Below are 21,133 nucleotides of genomic sequence, written 5' to 3'. Positions count from 1 at the left end.
AGTGGTTTATAATTCCGTGTGTGATTCATCCTTCTCAAACACAAAAGCATAGGTGAGTGAGGGGGTGGGGTGTGAATGCGCATAGTTTGCATATGATTAAGAAATGAGAGTGAAGAAACCTGGCATCTGATTTGTTTTCTAAATTGTATCCTAAAGAAAGATAAGCCAGGGGTTAAAAGTAGAGGTATCATTCCAGGCAAGAGGGCATTTTGCCCATAAGAGTCTTTCCTGCCTGTCGGGGCTTGCTTTGCCCTGTCGGGATGGGGGCTGGGGTGCAGGGGAGGAAGAGAAACAACTGATATTTCCTGGCCAGCAGCGAATGCTTCACATTCTACCTCAGGACAGGTTTTTAACATCAGATTCAGGTGGTCCTCTGCACAAAAATATAGTTACTTTTTTTTTAACTTTATTTTTAGAGAGAGGGAAAGGGAGGGAGAAAGAGAGAGAGAAATATTGATGTGTGAGAGACGCATGGATCAGTTCCCTTTCTCATGCCCCCAACTGGAGACCCAGCCCACAACCCAGGCATGTGCCCTGACTGGGAATCAAACGAGCAACCCGTAGGTTTGCAGGCTCACACTCAATCTACTGAGCCACACTAGCCAGGGCTTCTTTTCATATTTAAAAACTCAAGTAGAATTTCATGGCAGTGACATGTCACCTCCCCCTTGTAATTTCTCCTAAGAAAAGGAGTCCAGCTTACTTTCTAATTTCTCCAAGGCAAACTTTCTGGCCTAAAGAGATTTTTATTTCTGAGACTTTTAGAAATTCCTTCAGAAAAGTGTTTTCAGACAAGCATAAGAGTGTGCTCAGTGTGGGTTACTGGAAACATCTCGCCTCCATCAATTAACATTGGTGAGCTGTGTCCTAAACACTGACTAGCATTCATTGCCCAGCATGTAGAATACAGGACAAAGCATCTCTTAATCTTGGTCTGAATCTCAGTAAATATTTTCAGGCAGCATTGAGCTAGTATACCTGACCTTGGACTTCTGTTCTAAAGAAGGTATTAACACACATCTGCATCATATTTGGGGGAGGTGGGAAATGATAGCTAGCTTGAGCACACCTTGGAACCCAAAACTTGAACTAAGATAGTGTGAGCCAGAGCCATGCTTGCTTTACTTCCTGTCTGGATACTGTGTATCAAAGTTAAATTAGGTGCAATTTCACAGCTGTCACTTGGGTTTGAAAGTTAGTGGGCTAAAGGTTACCAGCTGGAGGTCTGAGAGAAACTGATATTTTCAGTTTTAATAACTGGACTCAGCCACTTGGGTGGTATAAAATGAACCTACCTTTGCTTATTGACTCTGATAGAATGTCAGAACTTTCTCTCTTCTTGCACATACTCAACACTTGCTTCATCAGTGGATTATTTCTGTCCACAACTCCATCACCTTCCTGGATGTGAATGAGGTGTTTCCTCTTTCTGTAGAAGTTTCCCCCCAATCAGAAATGTGGGGAATGTTATCAGTTCCTCCAAACGCAGGTAGAAACTAAAAGGCCAGGACCGAATGTGATACCAAGATAGCACGTGTAGCTTTATTTAGTTTCAGGGCAGGCAGTGTGTCTCGTGGAGACAGAGCAAAGGCTCCTCTGGAAGTTCCATCCAGAGTTGTCAGTGCTTAGTCTTATCTCAAGCACTGTCTGTCCAACTGAGACTCATGAAATAAATCAGCCTCGGGAAACAGTGGTCTCTTTTCTGGGCTGTCTTCTAGAGAAATGTAGCTGGCGGTTAAAAGCGGAGATGTCCTTCCAATCAAGAGAGCATTTTGTCCACCCAACCCAATTTTCTCTGGCAAAGAGAGAACAAAATAACAATTTTATTTAGTCCCTAAGCCTGAGAATAATAGTAGTAGTTTATTTTTGCATGAATAGGTACAAACCCTCACCTGCCCCCCAAACAGAGTGACCATGGTGTGGGGCTTTATTTAACCTTCCAGGGACAGAAATGGAAGTCCATCAACCTCAGTCTCCAAGGGGAAAGAAAACAAATTAGAAAACTGGGAGCCTGTTTTGATTTGGACAGAAAAAGTAAAATTTCTGCCCAGTTACTTTCAAAAGACTTTTCATTTTTTCACCCTGATTTTTCCATGAAAGTATGAAAATTATAGGAACCTTTTTTGTTTGTTTTTATTGAGCTATAATTCACATAACTTGCAATTCACCCATTTAAAATGTACGATTCAATGGGGTTTTTGTTGTATATTCACATCACCAATTTTAGAATATTTTATGACTTCAAAAAGGAACCCAGTACCTTTAACTATTGCACCCTAATCTTCCTGTCTTTTCCCATACCCTGGCCCTATGCAGCCACTGGTTTGCCTGTCTCTATAGACTTAACTATTCTAAACATGTCATATGAATAGAGTCACATAATATGTGTTTTGTGTGTTTGTGTGTGTATGAGACTGGCTTTCACTTATCAAATTGTTTTCAAAATGTATCCTACTTGGTCCTGGCTTGTGTGGCTCAGTGTATTGAGTGCTAGAATGTGAACCAAAGGGTCGCCAGTTCGATTCCTGGTCAGAGCACATGCCTGGGTTGCGGGCCAAGTCCCTGGTAGGGAGCATGCAAGAGGCAACAACACACTGATGATATCTCCCTCTCTTTCTCCCTCCCTTAGCCTCTCTCTAAAAATAAATAAATAAAATCTTAAAAAAAAGATTTATCCTTCTTGTAGCATATGGAACCATATTTGTTAACTATAGGGTCTTTAAATAACAACAACAAAAAAATCCTCTTGAAATAACAGTGACGGAACACCTGTCTGGTCAACATTCTGATTAGAAGACAAAGAATGGTTCTTTTCAGGTCATTTAATTGAAATTGAAAAAAATTTTAATTTCTTCCTATATTTATTTTTTCAGATTTGGGATGTCTTTTCTTATAAGACAACCAAATTGGAAATTTGTTTACCTGAATAGATGCCTCTTATCTTTTCCAATCAGGTGGCTTGCAGATCTTAGAATTTTGTGTCCAAAAGGAATGCTTGAGCTTAACTAAGTCTCTAAGGAATGAGAAACCAGCCTCTCGCTTTAATATGTGAAAACTGATGGCTCAAACAGGCTATTTGTTTCACCTTGTTCATGACAGAGCCAGAACCAAGTCCAGTTCAATGGCCTGGTTGAAGTGAAGCACTGCCATCCGTATACTGGCCAATACGATCCCCCTTTTCCCAAAATCCTTCCACAATGATGGAAGAAAAGGAATTAATACTTACTGAGCACTTGCTTTGTATCAAATCCCATGCTAATCGATTTTGCTTATATTATTTCATTTAGTCTTCATAACCCTATGAAGATCAATACTATCGATAACACAACTTATCATTAACATCATCTACAATTACTAATTTTTTAGCATTTATTGTGTTCCAGGTAATGGTTTAGATAATTCACAGGCATTACCTCTCACTCTCACAACAGCCCTGGCAGGAGGCCTGGGGTCAGTGTGAGGCAAGTGAGGTGCTCACAGGGTATGCAATTTAAGAGGGAAGGGACAGCAAGATAAATTATGTATATTTCTCATTTTAATGCAATAAAAATGATGTTTTATTTCTCATGATATTTTAAAGCAATATTTCAATGATACTTTTAAAATTATTCATTGATTTTTAGTGAGAGAGAAAAACATCAATTTGTTGTTCCACTTATTTATTCATTCATTGATTGGTTATTTTTAAATATATTTTTCAGCCCTGGCTGGTGTAGCTCAGTGGATTGAGTGCAGGCTGGGAACCCAAGTGTCCTAGGTTCGATTCCCAGCCAGGGTACATGACTAGGTTGCAGGCCATAACCACCAGCAACCGCACATTGATGTTTCTCTCTCTCTCTCTCTCTCTCTCTCTCCCTCCCTCCTTTCCCTCCCTAAAAATAAATAAATAAAATCTTTAAAAAAAAAATAAATATATTTTTCAATCCTCACCTGAGGGTATGCTTATTGATTTTAGAGAGAGAGAGGAAGGGAGGGAGGGAGGCATACCTGTGTATGTGGCCTGACCAGGAATCGAAATTTCAACCTTTCAGTTTATGGGACAGTGCTTCAACCAACTGAGCCACACCAGCCAGAGCCATTGACTGACTCTTGTATGTGCCCTGATAGGGGATGGGACCCACAAACTTAGTGTATCGAAAGGCTCTAACCAACTGAGCTATTCAGCCAGGACCTAAATGATACCTTAATATAATTTAATACTTTAATGTAAATGATAATATGCATATTAATAATAAGATAATATTAAAATGCATTGTTCTAATAATGCATAATAAATTATATGCATAAATAATATTCTAACAATATTTTTATCTATTTATTTCCCAGCTGAGACTTTATTGGCATAAATGTAACCATATAAAAATACAAGTTATGAAAAACACAGTCAACATGTGGCCTCCCCTCAACCTCCCCACCCCAGGCCCATGCCCCTAAGACCCTCTTCTAAGGCAGGGAGAGCAAGGGGGAGCCCCGAAACCTCCTTAAAAGACCACAGCCCCTGGGTCTGTGTAGGGCTTGCCCACCTGGGATGGGAGAAACCAGGCGCCGTCTCAGCACATCTGGTAGTTGGTGGAACAGGACAACTCACACAGCTGGCCCCTGAAATCCAGGTCAGTGGTGAAGTCCAGGTCCTGGTTATTGGCAATGGGCCACATGCCAGTGGTACCAAAGATCTCCTCGATGATCTTCACTGTCAGGTAGTCCTCCATGTAGAACACCGTCTGCTTCCAGTGCATATATGGGGACTTGGGACTGGTGGAGAAGCTGGGCCTCTTGTGGCAGTGGGTGAACTCCATGTTGAAGTAGGCTACCAGGGCACACACGTAGTCATTCTGCTTCATGTGCAGGAAGAAGGGAGAGGTGAAGGTCAGGTCTTCCACCTTCACAGTGTAGATGTCCACCTCCTTTATGAGGCAGGCCTTGATGACCAGGTGCTCGGGATCCACCACATCTACCAGGGGCTCCTTGATGGCCACATCTTTGATGCAAAACATGTCAAAGCTGTACACGTTCTCCTACCAGTGGATCTTGAAGTCTCTGTATTGCTGGTCCTCGATGGCTGTGATATACACTGTTCTACAGTGTGGCTCCATCTGGGAAGATGAGGCCATTGAGCGCCAGCCATTTGTCTTGGGCATAGAGCACCGTGTTGAGCATTGACGCCTAGAGGAGACAGTGGCCCATCCACTCACTGATAATGATGTCAGCCTTCTTCACCAGAGGCTCCACTTCCTCTACCTTCCCCTTGATGATGGTCACCACATGGTCTTACTTGTCGGCTTTGACGATCTTCACCGCATAATCAGAGGTACTGGAACGTTCGATCTGGATGACCTTGCGGACCCCTGTGCGGCAGCAAGCATGCAGAGAACCCCTGTGTCTGAGCCCACGTCCTTGTCCTTGAAGAGGTGTCGGCTGTGAAACAGAGCTGCGGTTAGTGCGGGGGTGCAGCTTGTCTTTCAGCATCTCCTCATGGGCATAGGAGTTGACGTAGTAATCTTTGGATGTCACGTCTTCAGTGTTGGGCTTCTCACTGCTTTCTGCTTGGCTACAAGAAACTTTCATGATGCAGGTGGTGGCCTCTACTGCCATCATCTTCACCCGCACCTATTCCTGGAGCCACCAAGACCACCCCCACCCCAGTGCAACATTTTTAAAAGATTAAAATCAATGCAAATAAGTCCATGATGGACAAAATATAAAAATTCTAAATGGAGATAGACTGTTTGTTTTACAACTTTGTGTTATCATGCATTAGGAAAAGCCCTTTCTAATCAGCAGCCATTCCTGAGCCCATGTGACCTTCATTTCCCTGCTGGATGGTTTATGAGAGTTGACAGTGGTGTATAAACAGATTGAATGGTGGGAATAAGTATATCTGTAGTCTTTATTTATGTACTTATTTTAGAGCTTTTATAAACTTTTCACACTTGGTTGAAAACATAGGAGGATATATATATATATACTGTCCTTTTGCTTCAGGCTCGGTTTGCCTCTGGAAATGCTGTTTAACAGATTGTCATGATTATGATGGTTTTACACATGGGAAACTGAAGGCCAGACAGGTTAGGTAATGTAATTACTAGAGGTCACATAGAGCTAGTGGGCAATGGAGTTGGACCTCAGACCTAGGTCTGACTCCAAAACCCGTGCTCTTTCTAAAATCATGTTGCAATTTTGTTTAAGACATTAGACCATTTTTCTATAAGTAGGCAGATGGTCACTATTTTCAGCCATTAGTCCCTCAGCTCTGCCCACTAGTAAGGAAGCAGCCGAAGGCAGCACACAAACGGGTGTGGCTGGGATTTGGCCCATGCGTTTGATTGTAACACAATATCTCAGGCACTAATATGTTATCTTTGAAGATGTTATGGCCAAGTTTCCCTGATATCCTAACTTGGGTATGTTTCATTTAATGTAACAGAGGGAAGACAATAAATGCTAATCAGGCCTGATCTACATAGGAGTCTGAATTCCTCATTGGATTGGGAGACATCACCCATCCCATTGTAATTTTCCACTTGTCAACAGGAAATGGCATTTCAGAGTAATTGAATTTCAAAGTAGTCTGAAAAGGAAAGGCAAAGTTTCTCCTGTTTCACATAAACTCTGATAGAGAGGTGAAGCTTTTGAAACCAGTTTAACACGTTCTGTGTTTACTCGGTTTGGCTCTGTTGATGCTAACCTTTAGCAAACTGACTGTAACAAAACAAAAAAATAACCAAAAAGAGGTTTGCTTTCTCAAGGCATACAATTAGTTAATCATTTTAGTAATACCAACATAAAGTAGAACTTAAAAACTGTATTTATGAGGGTGAAGCAATTTAACACATTTGCTATTCCCAAATATTTAGTTCTTGTACGCTCTCCAAATTACCTGGGAATGTAGGATTCAACAAGACAAGTTCCTATGTGAGGTGCTGGGAACACTGGACAAAAAAAATAATCCAGTGCCTGCTGTCAAGGAGCTTAAACTAATTTGTAACAGGGCCCAAAATAAGGTAAATTTCTTTAAAATGTTATTCTGAGATGAAAAGGGTTAATAATCCTAGGCAATTTTAAACTAAAAGCAGTAGAAGTAGGATGCACAACCCATTTTTGTTTGCATGTTATTTTCCAAGCCTTGTCATCTGCAGATACATAATTGTTTTGCAGATATATTTTCATGTGCTTTGTCATAATGCACGTGTCATTTCATACTCCATTTATTTTATTTGATTTATTTTTGGTAAAGATTTTATTTATTTGTTTTTAAAGGAGGGGAAGAGAGGGAGAAAGAGAAGGAGAGAAACATCAATGTGTGGTTGCATCTCATGCACCCCCCCAACTGGGGGCCTGGCCCACAACCCAGACTTGTGTCCTGACTGGGAATCAAACTGGTGACCCCTCTGTTTGCAGGCCAGCACTCAATCCACTGAGCCACACCAGCTAGGGCCATTTATTTTATAAATATCACATCATACACTGTTTTTAGTATTCATATACATCATTCTGAATGGCTAAGTATGTTAACAAGTTGATACTTATTCAGGAAACATTTATTAATGCTAACTCTGGGCCACACCCCATTCTTGGCAATACAACAATGGAATATGACAATGGATAAACAGACAAATAGATCATTTATCTTGGAGCTTCTGTGCTAGAGGGGGAAATTATTTTAGAATAAGGAAAGAATGCTTCAGGTATGTGGTATGAGAAAAGCAAGTAACATTTAAGGTGAAATTCTCAAGTGTAATTCAATACAAGAAGAAAGTAGAATAATGTCTATAAATCCTGGGGGAAAGAATATTGTTCAAAGTCAGGTCATCATTTAGGCCAAGGAATTCATTTACAGATATGACTGAACTTAGGAAATATATTATTCATTATTAGCTCTTCTTGAAAAGAGAGCAAGAGCTTTTTACCCAGGGGCAAATGGAGAAGTCTAGAAAAGGGACTCACTGTAAGCAACGATTGTGCACATTATAGTAAAACTGCATAGCCGGGGAACTATGTATGATTCCCAAAGATAATTTTTATACACAGTTCATTCTCATTATTCATGGTAGTCATGTTCTATAAATTCTCTGCAAACACCGGGTTAGCGAATGCTGGACTTTGGTGCCTGGGGGAAATGCAGGGCTATCTTCCGAGGAGCCTCTGGTTATGTTTTTGTTGACTGATCAATGCATAATCTTATTTTATGTGCATTTCTGTTTCAAGACACCTAATTTAATATATATTTTGATTCATAAACATTGATCTCACATTTTGACAGCACTATAACTCATGATTGAACAAAGCGTATCTAACTTGTATTTTCTCTATAGGGCACACCACAGCCTTCTTGAGTTTAAGAACACCACACCAAAAAAATAAAAAATAAATAAACAAACAAACAAAAACCCAACAACCATTAGACAGCATGTAAGGATTAGGCTTGGAGGCCATTTTAAACAGAAAAGTCAGCCCTGGCTGCCATGGCTCAGTGGATTGAGTGCTGGCCTGCAAACCGAGATGTCACCAGTTTGATTCTCAGGGCACATGCCTAGGTTGTGGGCCAGGTCCCTGGTTGGGGGTGTGGTTGGGGGTGTGCAAGACACAACTGGTCTGTGTATCTCTCACACATTGATGTTTCTATCCCTCTCTCCCTCCCTTCCCCTCTTTCTAAAAGTAAATAAATAAAATCTTGAAAAAGAAAAATCAGTTAGAAAAAGTACAAGAAGCAAAAAAGTGTAGTAGTAGATAGACAGTGAAAAGGGTGTTTTTTTTTTTTATGAGTTGAAATAAGAAGGCGGAGTGTTGTCGTGTTTGACCTCAGCTGAGAGTGGGTGTGTGGGGCAACTCAAAGTTTTTGCCACTCTGCAAATGTTTGTGAATAACCACAAAAGCACCTCCAGTGCTGATTTTGGGGAGTACAAGTAAATTTTAGCGAGTAGGTAAATTCACAAATATGAAATCCACAAAGAGGATTGACTGTATTTTGCCAATGGGAACAAAAAGTGTATGCTTGTGTGAGTGTGTGTATGGCTGGAAGGTGTCAAGGCAATTGATTATGAGACAGTTTAAGTGCCTTAATTTTCTCATCTTTCTTGGTAGGGATAAGGAGATACCACAGATTCAGTGAATAGAACAGGAAATCTCCATGATTGATACATCATTATAGAAGCTTAAATATGTATTGTTAAACTAAAAAAGGAATTGCCAGATGAGCTAAAAATAATTTTACAACTAACGAAATTCAGGAGGTAGAAGTCAGGTCAGCGGGACAAGTATTGAGTGTGCTAATACCCTCATCATGTATAACAGAGAATCACTAGATATTGTTTCAAGTTACTAAAGCAAGGGCTGGAGCAGAGTTGAGGAAATAAAGGGTTTTGACAAAGGTTAGCAGCAGGACGCATGGCAGAAGTCTGCAATGTGCTCCACAGCAGTCTGGGACAGGGTTTCCTGATGCCCCACAAATCGTTGCTAGGTGTTCACACTGGTGGATAAGAGAATCAGAATAAATATAAGCTCGGAGCAGTTCTGCATAGTCTACTTGTGGCCTGCAGTCCACACATGTACATCCAATGAAACTGAAATATAAAAATTGAATATAAAGTTATAAAGATTAATACCAAAAGAATTAAAGCAGGCCATACACTTCCCAGTATGAGAAAGAATACATAAATGACACTGGCAATCCCTATAGCAGAAGATAGCTATAGAAACCAAGAAAGGACTAACATGAGAAAATACAGCATCACAGTGTTAAATCCAGCTGGGTCCGTTTGGGTCCTCCAGGAAGCAAACACCAAGATCGGATAGGACAAGCAAAGGATTTGCTGTAGGAAATGCGCATGAAGGATAAAAGGTGGGGGTGGGGCTGGAAGGAGGAGGCAGAGAGAGCCTTCCCTTGAGGATACAAGTCTGACGTCCGAGAAAGGAGTCGGGGGGAAGGGGGGTTGGGTAGGACGAGCTTCAGCACAGTTCTGAGACTGTTTCAACCAGGCCGATGGGGAGTCCCTGAGCCAAAGTCGCCTGTTACGGGAATCCTACATGAGGCAGGAATGGCCTGGCTGGCCTGGTTCCAATACTCCACGGTGGCCAGTCAGGGGCTGGGAGCAGCCCTGGGGAGTGATGGCTTCTGTGTGAATGTGGACCATCCTGGAGGCACGGTCAACTTCACTGCGCTCCCTGAAGGAGGTCTCTTGAAGGCAGAACTGAGTAAGGAGACCCTTCTGTGGCCTTCACACCAGCTTTGTCTGTTATGCCAATAAATGTGAACTCACCTGTTTTTTTTTAAAGGCTCTCTGATTGGCTCATAAAATAAAACCTAGCCAGATGCTATATGTAAGATCTCCTAAAGGGATTCAAAGGTTTTAAAAGGGTAAAAACATGATGGGCAAATGCTAACAAAAAGGATAAGCCAAGTTATGGCTTTACTATCATTGGGTGGAATTCAAGGCAAATAAAACACATAATGAAAAAGGATATAATTCCAGAAACATTATGTGTAGGTAATAAAAGTAAAAACCTATGAAACTGAAATGTAATAATTTGGCTAACTTGAATTTGCCCCTCAGTGTGACGTTATTCTTTGCAGAAGAAATGCCCCATTGTTGGTATTTAGATGCGTTAATTCCGGGTGATAAGAGAACAGCATTCCCGATTCCTAGACCAGGCCATACTCCCTATTTAAATTCTCATTTTACACCATATCTCTCTTACATGGCTTATGTCACAGGTTGCAGTTTTATACTTATTTGTGTGTTTTATTTCATTAATGCCTGAGTGTTCCTTGGGAATGCCACCTGACACAGAACTTAGCATGGAGCTGACTCTGGTTGAATGAACTGCACACGTCCTCTGAGAATGGGAGATAATACATATCAAGCTGTTGTAACATTTAGCACTGTAGAGAGGAACTAGGAAAATCTTTTTTTTACCCAGTACTTGCAATAGACTTTTCCAGAGCACAATGCCATTATAAAAATAACTAGGACACTTAAAAATATATGAAATCCGAGTGGTTCTTTCAAGTGAAAAATAAAAATTGATTTGTACTGCTCTCTACCTTTCACTAACTTTGTCTTTTTAAGAACTTCTAATAAAGACTCAGCAAGTCAAGGAGCTTGGTTGAGCCGTTCCATAGACGTGAAAGTTGGCAGTGGCTGCTGGTGACTAGCTCAGGCCCAAACTTCACGAGTCTTCTCTGAGTCTTCCAAGGACTCAGATATGTGCCTTTAGACACACTGGCTCAATATTACTCATTTGCCTCAAAATAAACAGACATAATAAACAGCTCTCTTCTCTGAAACGGAATTCCCGCCCCTCCCCCCCCAAGAACCCATTCATAATTATCTCCACGGCATCTCTCTCCGCAGGTAGGCAGTAAGTGAAAGATAACATAATTCTCCCAGGCTCTGGTGAGTCAGCCCCACAACCTGGAACAAAACCCAGGTCTGCTGATGGCAAAGACTGAGAGGCTTAGCCCTACCTTCCCTGCAACACCTCCTGTTCAATAAAGTGACTAAACAGTCAATTATTTACTGTAGGTCTTGCTCTACAAGCACCACAAGTTTCAGTCCAGCTCTCCAGGAGCATGCAATCTGTAGGAAGAGAACAAAAGGGCCAGCAGGTGGAGAACATATTCACATGGATGGATAAGTTCTGACATCTAATGCCCAGAACAGTGTCTGTAGTTAACAATACTGTATTGTATACTTGAACTTTGCTGAGAGAGTAGATCTTAACTCTTATCACCACACATACACACACACACACAAAGCTAAATATGTGAGGTGAAGGATGTGTTAACAAAAAGCCTTAATGTGATACTTATTTCACTGTTATGTATATATATATGATATATATATAAATATATATATCAAATCATCACACTATACCTTAAACTTACACAACGTTATTTGTCAATTACATATTAATAAAGCTTGAGGGGGATAAAGATAATATATTGTGAGCATGTCTCACTGCACATGCTACTTGACAGTGTAGAGTAAAAGGAGGAATGTGTGAGTTTGGGGCTCACTGTTTTCCAGGGTCAGGAATTTCCAAGCTTCCTTAATTTTTTAATCTTCTGTTTGAGTTTTAGCTCATTCTATTTTAGAACTTCACTGACCCCTGAGCACCGGAGCCTTTGCAAGAAGTTTCAAATAAAAGCATGCATGAGTGGATCCAGGCAGTTAAGAAAAGGTATAGACCCCAGGAGAAGGGCCACTCTGAGGCTCAAAATCAGGCAGCAGCAATTTCTGTGCAAGTGTAGCTCCACTGAGAATAGGGGCCCAAGGCAAATGGTTTCTAAATTTCTGTTGGTGGAAGTCAGAACAGATGTTTCCCAAGGCACTCTTGTCTTCTGTTCTTCTGTTGGCCAGTTGCAAGTGAACAGTCTTCCCCTCCTGTCCCCTGCCCCCGAGAACGGCCATCACAGGCCTTTGTCCACGTTCCCGAATGTCCTGAAGCACCATCTCCAGCTTGCAGCCAGGGATTGTTTGTTGCTCCACTTCACCTCCTACTTGGCTGTTTTCTCTCAGCCAAGCAGCGTGTGGGAAAGTAGGTCACAACACAGTTTAAAATAATTCTTACAATTAAAAATACAATACAGCCTTCCCAATCATTATATTGCTGTGTTATTACCAATGTTGAGCAGAGGTTTATTTTTAACTGTTATTTGATTGTGGTTCTTGACCAGTGCCTTATATAACGTTGCAAAAGTAACACTCTGTCTCATTACCTATGCACTCCTCAGCCCTTCCTTCCACGAAAAGCCCTTCTTTTGTCTTGCAATGTGATCCTTAGTTTACTTCTAACTCCTTATTCCTTTTCAACCAGATGTCTTTAGCAGTCCTATCTACTTTGGTTTTCTGATATCAGAAGTCAGAGTCTCCCTCTCGATTTATGTGAATACATGTGTCGCTGATATGGTGCTGTCCCCTTTAATTTAAGCTTTTTATTTGGAAATAATTTTAAACTTGCAGAAAAGCTACAAGAGTAAATACACAGAACACCAATAATGCTTTGTGCAGATTCACCTATTGTTAATATTTTACTACATATGCTTTATCATTTATCTCTCCATCCTAATGTATTTTTCTGAACTATTTGAGACTAAGTTGGACATTTACTTATAAATACTTCAGTTGTATTTCCTAAGAATTAGAATTTTTCTCTTACCTAAGCGTATATGATTTTCAACCTCAGTTTATTTAACATTATACCAAACTTCTATCTAATTTAGTGTCCATATCCCAATTTTGTCAATGACCCAATAATTTCTTTTATAGTATTTCTTCTTCCATTACAGGATGCAGACTAAGGCCAGATATTGCATTTATTTATTCTGTCTCTTTAGTCTCCTTTAATCTAGAACATTACCCCAGCCTTTGTTCGTCATCCATGACATTGACCTTTTTAAGAAATAGATTATTCCTTATTTTGTGTTTGTCTGGCTTTCCCCTCGTGGTTAGATTCAGGTCATGCACCCCCTGCTGAAACACTGCACAGGTGAGGCTGTGTCCTTCTCGGTGCGCTATGGCTAGAGGCGCATGCTGACCATCTGCCCCTCACTGGTGGTGCTCGTTTGGATAACCTAGTCAAGCTGTTGTTCAGTTTCTCTACCGTATATTACTGCTTTTCCCTGATCACTGATAAGCAATCTGTGGGAGACTGTTGAAGCCCGTACACATATGCTCCTCCTTAGAACTCACCCCATTTTGGTTCAGTATCCATTGAAGATTCTTGCCTAACCAATCTTTTTTTTTTAAGATTTTATTTTTAGAGAGAGGAGAAGGGAGGGAGAGAGGGAGAGAAATGTTGATGTGCAAGAGACACATCGATCAGTTTCCTCTTGCATGCCCCCAACTGGGAGCCTGGCCCTCAACCCAGACATGTGCCCCTACTGGGAATTGAACCAGTGACCTTTTGGTTCCCAGGCTGGTGCTCAGTCCACTGAGCCACACCAACCAGGACCAATTACTAATTTTTTAGCATTTATTGTGTTCTAGGTAACGGTTTAGATAATTCACAGGCATTACCTCTCATTCTCACAACAGCCCTGGCAGGAGGCCTGGGGTCAGTGTGAGGCAAGTGAGGCACTCACAGGGTATGCAATTTAAGAGGGAAGGGACAGCAAGATAAATTATGTATATTTATGATTTTAATGCAATAAAATGATGTTTTATTTCTCATGATATTTTAAAGCAATATTTCAATGATACTTTTAAAACTTTTATTTATTGATTTTTAGAGAAGGAAAGAGTAATGATTAGTAGCAACTCCAGCTTTCACTCCACATTTACCACTTGGCAGTCAGCACTGTCCCGGAAATCCTCTTGTCTATGTATTTATTTATTTATTTGGGATCACGGAGTCCTCATTTTTTCCAGAGGCCTATACTTCATTAATGTCCTTAGTTATTAAATTATCCCAGATCCGGAGAGTGGAAAACCCTTCAAGCTGACTCCTGTATCCTTGGGACATGTTTTTAAATATTCCCTACTTTCTGTGGTGACAAGATGCTCCAGGCTCATCGGTGCTGTCCCCTCCTCATCCCTAACTTCTAAGACCATCCTTAGTGCCTATTTAGCAGGGGAATGTTTGAAGGTGGTGCTTTGAGTAGCAAAGAAGGAGAGGGCCCCAAAACGCCATTGTGGTCAACAGTTTCAGATGCAACTAGACAGCTCATGGCAGGCGCATCACATTCTCCATTCTCATCTTAGGCAGGTGCTCTGGACAAGGAGAGAGGCGTTTGGACCACAAAGTTTCAGTTACTGGGTCCTCTACTGTGTGCTGGGATCAGCGAGGGGTACAGAAGATTATAAGACACCATTCCAAGGAGACTGGTCGAGCAGGATAGACATACATGTACTTAAATACCCATAGTACACCCCTGAAAGTATTTTCATTGTGCTGTCAATGAGGCCCATAAAGAGGTTTGGGGAGTTTTGGGATGAGGGACAGTTCTTAAAGCTGGGAGAAGGCTACACTGAGGTGACTTTTGGGGTTAGACCTTGAAAAAGGTAGAATTTGGAAATATGGTTTTCCTGGTGAAAAAGTCACTGTGTATGAACTCTGAATCAGGTATGACTTTGTAACTTCATGCAACTAGGTCTTGCCCCTCACTAGATGCTGTAAGTAAGGCACACAGAACTCCAGGGAGTATAGGACTTGATGCCCAGCTCAGGAAAGAACTGTCACGATGCCATATAATTTCTGTTTTCAGATACAGGAGAAACATGTCCTTCATTTACCAAACTGAGCTTCCACAGTGCAGTGGTCGGTACGGGACTAAATGTGAAATTGATGCTCTACACAAGGAGAAACTCGACCTGCGCACAAATTATCAACTCCACATTTTTGGGGAACTTGAACGTAACCAGGAAAACCACCTTCATTGTCCATGGATTCAGGCCCACAGGCTCCCCTCCAGTTTGGATAGGGGACTTAGTAGAGGGTTTGCTCTCTGTAGAAGACATGAACGTGGTCGTTGTTGATTGGAATCGAGGAGCTACAACTGTAATATACAACTATGCTTCTAGTAGGACCAAGAAAGTAGCAGCAGCCTTGAAGGAATTTATCGACCAAATGTTGGTAAGGGAGAATTCTCTTAGATGATTCAGGGCTAAATTGAAACTGGTCCACTATCTGAAGAGTTAAGCCAAGACATACCTGCAGTGAACTGGGGGACTATTTTGCAGATCCAAGTAAGCCCCAGGGAAGGTGGAGGGAAATGCTGGAGGAACCACCCATGCGCGTGGTCATGCAGGTTGTTTCCTGCACCAGGCACCCATCTAAGGGGGCATCACTGTCGTAGACATTGTAGATTTACATGTTTACTAAGACAATTTTCCAGCAAATGGTGGTGAGGTGTCCTGAGGAAGGGGCATATTTTTCTAACTCACAGAACTTCTCCCTATGAGTAGGAGAAGTTCTGTCTATGGGTTTCCTGGCTTCAGTAACTGGAGCTTCCTTAACTTCTATAGCTGTTCCTTTTCCTCGAAATGGCAAGTTTAGTGACCATGTTGTCCAAAACCAAAACTGATACACATGGTCTGATGAGCGATTTTTGTGTATATATGATTTATGTCTTTAGAAGACTTACAAAAATTAAATACATCTTAAATTTTCCTTAGTGATCTCATGAATTGCCACTTGTATTTTTTTAAAAAGAGTGACTTGGTACCACGACCATTTCACAGAGAGTCACTGTGGCAGCAGTGGCCTAAGTTTTACAAGAGCTTCCCACCTAAGCCATGGCTCTGGAAAAGTAAAATTTTTAAAAGACTCTATGTATTTATTTTTAGGGAGAGGGGAAGGGAGGGAGAAAGAGAGGAGGAGAAACAACAAAGTCCCAAAGGGATCAACAAAGAGATGATCCCTTGCCACTCACACTCCCCCAACTGGGGAACTGGTCCACAACCCAGGCATGTGCCCTGACTGGGAATAGAACCAGCGACGCTTTTGGTCTGCAGGCCAGCACTCAATCCACCGAACCACACCAGCTAGGGCTGGAAAAGTAAATATTAAAATGACTCATGACAGGCTATTTCAGCAGGTTGTGGTCAATGTGATCCATTCCTACCCTACTTACTTTCCTCCTTTCCTTCACTCTCCCTCGTGAATTTATATAATTGAGCTAGCATGAAGATTAAAAAAAAGTTCATCAAAATGTATTGTTGCCCTTCTTTCCAATTGAGAAGGTTTTAAAGATGTCTTGGCTTGATTTCTAGAAGAGGCATGAAATGGAGACACTGTGGCCTAGAGGTTAAAGCATAAGTTCGGAGGTGGGCAGACTAGTATGAACCCTACTCTGACCTCTCCCCATGGCCTAACCTTGGGCAGATCACCTCAACTCTGGGCCTCAGTTTCCTCATCTGTATAATCAAAAGAATGGCATTAACTTTGCCAGGGGTATTGTGACATTTACGTGAAATAATGGATATGAGGTGGTTAGAAACAGTTCCCCCAAATCAACAGATAGGACATTTCTCCAAATGTTGTCAGCTCCTTGACCCCCACAATTTATAATGATGGACTTCTTGAAATTCCAGGCAGAAGGAGCTTCTCTTGACGACATTTACATGATTGGAGTAAGTCTAGGAGCCCATATATCCGGGTTTGTTGGAAAGGAGTACAGTGGGCAGCTGGGGAGAATTACAGGTAAGACTTCCTGGGAATGGGCAGGGGATGGTCGGCCTGGGCAGGCTGTTCCCCGGGGGAGCACGATGTGGGCAATGCAAGTCCTTGGGTTGGAAGCCAGCTCTTCTGGTTATGTAACGTCTCTGAGCGTGTATCCTCTTGTGCAAAAGGAACACCATACTAATGTTGACCTCAGGTTATTATTTCATAAGATACATGCAAAGCACTTTGTAAATTGTGTATGCCATAGAAAACATTGCTGGTGACTATTTCTCTTATGGTCCATGGGGATTTGATCTCTGTGCCTCAAGCAGATATCTTTCTTCCTTTTATTTTATTCAGAATAGCTTGAACTACATACCTAATAAATTTCTGTCCCCAGGCACAGCTGGAGTTTCATCATAGGAAATTGAGATGAGAATTTTGATGGCTGGGGCTTACTCTCTGAATATCGGCTTTCAAGCTAAAACCGAATAAAAACACTCAGCAACACAGCAGGTCAAATCCCAAACAAACTGGTGATGGGTTCTCTTGCCTAAAGCTCCAGTAACTTTCCTTTGCTGCAAATGAAGGACTCAGAGAGGCTTTCTCTTTCAGAGACTTAAGTCTTCTTCCATTCATGTCTTTCCCAGAATCCATCCTCACGTGGAAACAACTATTTTAATTCTAGGGAATCTGGAAGGTAGAAGAAGGAAGGAGGGAAGAGGTAAACAATGCAAACTAGCTACATTTGGGTGACAAGCTTTTAGAGCTACTGGTCTGAATATCCTGCTTCACTGGACAGAGAGCCCGGGGCCAGTCATTCTCATTTTCTCCCTCTGTCTGTCTGTCTGTCTGTCTGTCTCTCTCTCTCACACACACACCATTTGTTGGTACTTGAGGTCACATTCTTCTTCCTGGCTGTTTTGGTTCTCGATTTCATCCCAAAGGCCAAGCCTGTTCTCATATTCTTATTTACCTGCTTTCCTAGTGAAAGTTCTTTACAGTTTTTAAAATTAGTGTTATGTTTTAGAAAGCGTCATGTTCTTACTTTAAAAAAAATTTCCTTTTCCCTTATGTGTACAAAGGACAGATAGCTTCGATTTGCTTGTGTCCCTTAAAAAGAAGGAAGGAAGCAAAAGCCCTGATTTGCAGTGTTTGCTGATTTCCATGGTGTATACATACCCCTACCATGGCTGAAGCTGTCAAGCTAGCAACCTGATATCACTGACCACAAAGTTTGGGGAGAGATGAGCAAATCTGCTCTCCAGTGCTAGTTCCAGACCACCTCCTTGTTCTACTTAACACTCCCCCCACCCCACCTGTTTCATTCTTCAGCCTCCCAACAAACCGGTTCCACAACTACTTTGAATGTGAATCCAATGTAACCTGGCCTCTGACTATGGAAATTTCCCCAGCCAGCCTTCCTCCTACTCCTGGGCTCACGTGGCCTCCATCTGTGAGCTGGATTCAGCCATTGGTCCACAGCTCAACTTTCTTTCTCCACTGACTCCCCCAAGTTCTCCTGATTCCTCATCATCTCTGAGCCCCAAGTTCAATCTCAGTTTGTAACCTAACGCAGGTCCGGCTGCCTGCTGCTATGAAAACCAATACTCGAGAGGCCCGTGCTGAAAAGAAAGTGATTTATTTGCAGATGCTGCCCATTTGGAGGACGGTGGACTCCTGTCTCAAAGCCCGTCTCTCCATCTCAGCGGAGGCAGAGGTTTTTGTAAGAAGGGGGAGAGGGACAGGACAAAGAGATTAAGGAAGGGGGTTGAAAGTTCTCTCAGTACGGATGAACATAGTCCACTCCGATGAGGCAAGGGCCGGTCTGGTGTGCAGAATTCCTGGTTTGATCAACCTGACCTATGTCATTCCGGCTTCATGTCATCCTGGCTCCATGGATGAAGGTCAGCAAATCTCCCAGAGCTGAGACGCCTGAAGGTCAGAGTCTGTATCTTTTGAAACTGATTCCTAGGATTCTTATATAAACATGCTGCTCATCTACAAGCTTCATCTTAGTCAGAGCCAGCACTTACAGAAACAATGTCAAAAGAATAGTGGGTGGGTCACAATTTCCCACCATTACAATTCCCCACTGTTTAAGCTGTCCCTGAGAGCAGTTTCAGGGGTCAAGCATTTATTTTTTTCTACTCTCCTCCCACTGCCTTGCCAGAGTGGGCTCACTGGATTATGAGGTGGGAATTTGGCCTGTTCCCCAAAGGACACAATTCACTCCCGCCTCCCAAGTATTGGATGGTTCTGCTTGTTAATTATCTAGGCTTGAATGGCTGCTTCATCTCTCCCAGGTCTCTTTCTTTCTTCTGCTCTTCTTTCTCCTTTTCCTGTCCAGGCACAGCTCCTGGATTTACTTCTCATTAACTTCTTGAACAGATGGCAGAACATGAACAGATTTTAAACTATCTCAAGTCCCTACACCACTTGATAATACATTAAATTTAATTCTCAACTTTGATGTGTGTGAAAATTACCTTGGGGTGCTGTTACAACGCCAGCTTGCTGAATCAGAATCTCTGGGGTTGGGGTCCAGAAGTGTATACTTTTTTGTTTTCATTTTTTCAAACGTTGATTTATTGTTCCACTTATTTATGCATTCATTGGTTGCTTCTTGTATGTGCCCTGACCGGGGATCAAACCCAAAACTTCGGTTTATTGGGATGAAACTCCAGCCAACTGAACTCCCTGGCTGGGATAGGAGTGTATTCTTTTAATCAAAAGATGCAGGTGGCCTGAACATTATATCTTGAAAAGCGACCATAGAGCTGGGCTGCCCCATATAGCAGTTGCCAGCCACACGTGGCCGTTGATGTCTTGAAATGTTGCTAAGGGAAATTGGGAGGTGCTGTAAGTGCAAAATACACACTGGATATTGAAGACTAAATACAAAAAATGTTTAAAATCTCAAGTTTTTAATATTGATTATGTAGTATTTTAGATATATTGGGTTAAATAGAATGCATTATTAAAATTAATTTTCCTTGTTTGATTTTTCCTTTTTTTTAAATGGCTGCTTGAAATCTTTAAATTATATATGTGGTTCCCATTATATTTTCCTTGGACAGCATTGCCTTAGAGAGTTCCTTGTGACCCTGGGGATGAGAGGAAGAGGCTCCAGAAACTGCATGTAACATGTATGATGTCATCAAATTCTCAAACCAGTTAATGCTGCAGCAGAAGACAGGGATCACTAGACACCTTTCTGGTGATCTTAGAGCAACAAGAAAAGCTCCACTTTTTTTTGAGATTATCTATAATAATCTCAAAATGTTCTGGATTCAGATCTAGGAGTCCTTTATTAAGTCCTCTGAAGTAGCTATTAATTCTACCTCCATTTTGCAGATAAGGAAACTGAGGTTCAGAGAAATATAGTAACCTGCCTAAGGTCACACAGCTGGCTGGTGTTAGGTTTGGGGCTCCATATCACACCCATTTGATACAACTTTTTAGGGCAGCTTAACTGTGATTTCTGACTGATATTATAAGCTAATCATTTGCTATGGCTTATCCCTAAGGAGATCATTATGTCCAAGAGTACTTAATAGTTCTCATTTGCGCCTTGGTCCTGGCATAATTATTAATAGCACCTTTATTACTCTGAAAATTGCCCTGGTTTGGACTTTATACAGCAAGCCAGTTTGCTGCCATGGATCTAGGGGCTGCTATGAACTGGGCTCTCGCTGTTTCTCTGTCCATTTTCTTACACCAGAAGTGTTGCTGTCTCATGTACAGAGGAGGCTTCTCCAGCAAAAACTCTTTCCAAAGTTATGAGTTGCTCTTTGTTGTCATTGCTGTTGTTGAAAATATCTTGTGAATTCTGTTGCCTGGGTGTTTATCCACCTCCTCCAGCATCAGTTTCAGTCAGGAGCAGACAGGGGAATGAGAAAGGCTTCCCGTGTGGGAGGAGGAAGGAGATAAGGAAATGAAGCAGATATAGACAAGCAGATATAGATATATGGGGGAAGCAACAGTGTTGGGAGAAGAGAAATGAGAGATTGAGGCTAGAACCAGGAAA

At 41.7% G+C, this 21,133-nt stretch overlaps 1 protein-coding gene and 1 pseudogene across 1 annotated transcript in view; one reads left to right on the top strand and one right to left on the bottom strand.

The window, feature by feature from the left end:
• LIPH (lipase H) overlaps window positions 1–21,133 on the top strand; it is a 47,301-nt gene that overhangs the window by 2,923 nt on the left and 23,245 nt on the right. The window contains exons 2-3 of the mRNA XM_045852087.1: window positions 15,206–15,573; window positions 17,034–17,142. Coding sequence (XP_045708043.1) covers window positions 15,206–15,573; window positions 17,034–17,142 — 477 coding nt within the window. The remainder of the gene's footprint in view (window positions 1–15,205; window positions 15,574–17,033; window positions 17,143–21,133) is intronic.
• Window positions 4,551–5,600, bottom strand: LOC123826888 (annotated as a pseudogene).

This window comes from Phyllostomus hastatus, unplaced genomic scaffold (assembly GCF_019186645.2).
Source record: "Phyllostomus hastatus isolate PE091 unplaced genomic scaffold, TTU_PhHast_1.1 phas_contig_86, whole genome shotgun sequence".
Taxonomy (NCBI): Eukaryota; Metazoa; Chordata; class Mammalia; order Chiroptera; family Phyllostomidae; genus Phyllostomus; species Phyllostomus hastatus.
Note: the sequence above shows the minus strand (reverse complement) of the source record. Positions and strands in the feature narration are given on the sequence as shown.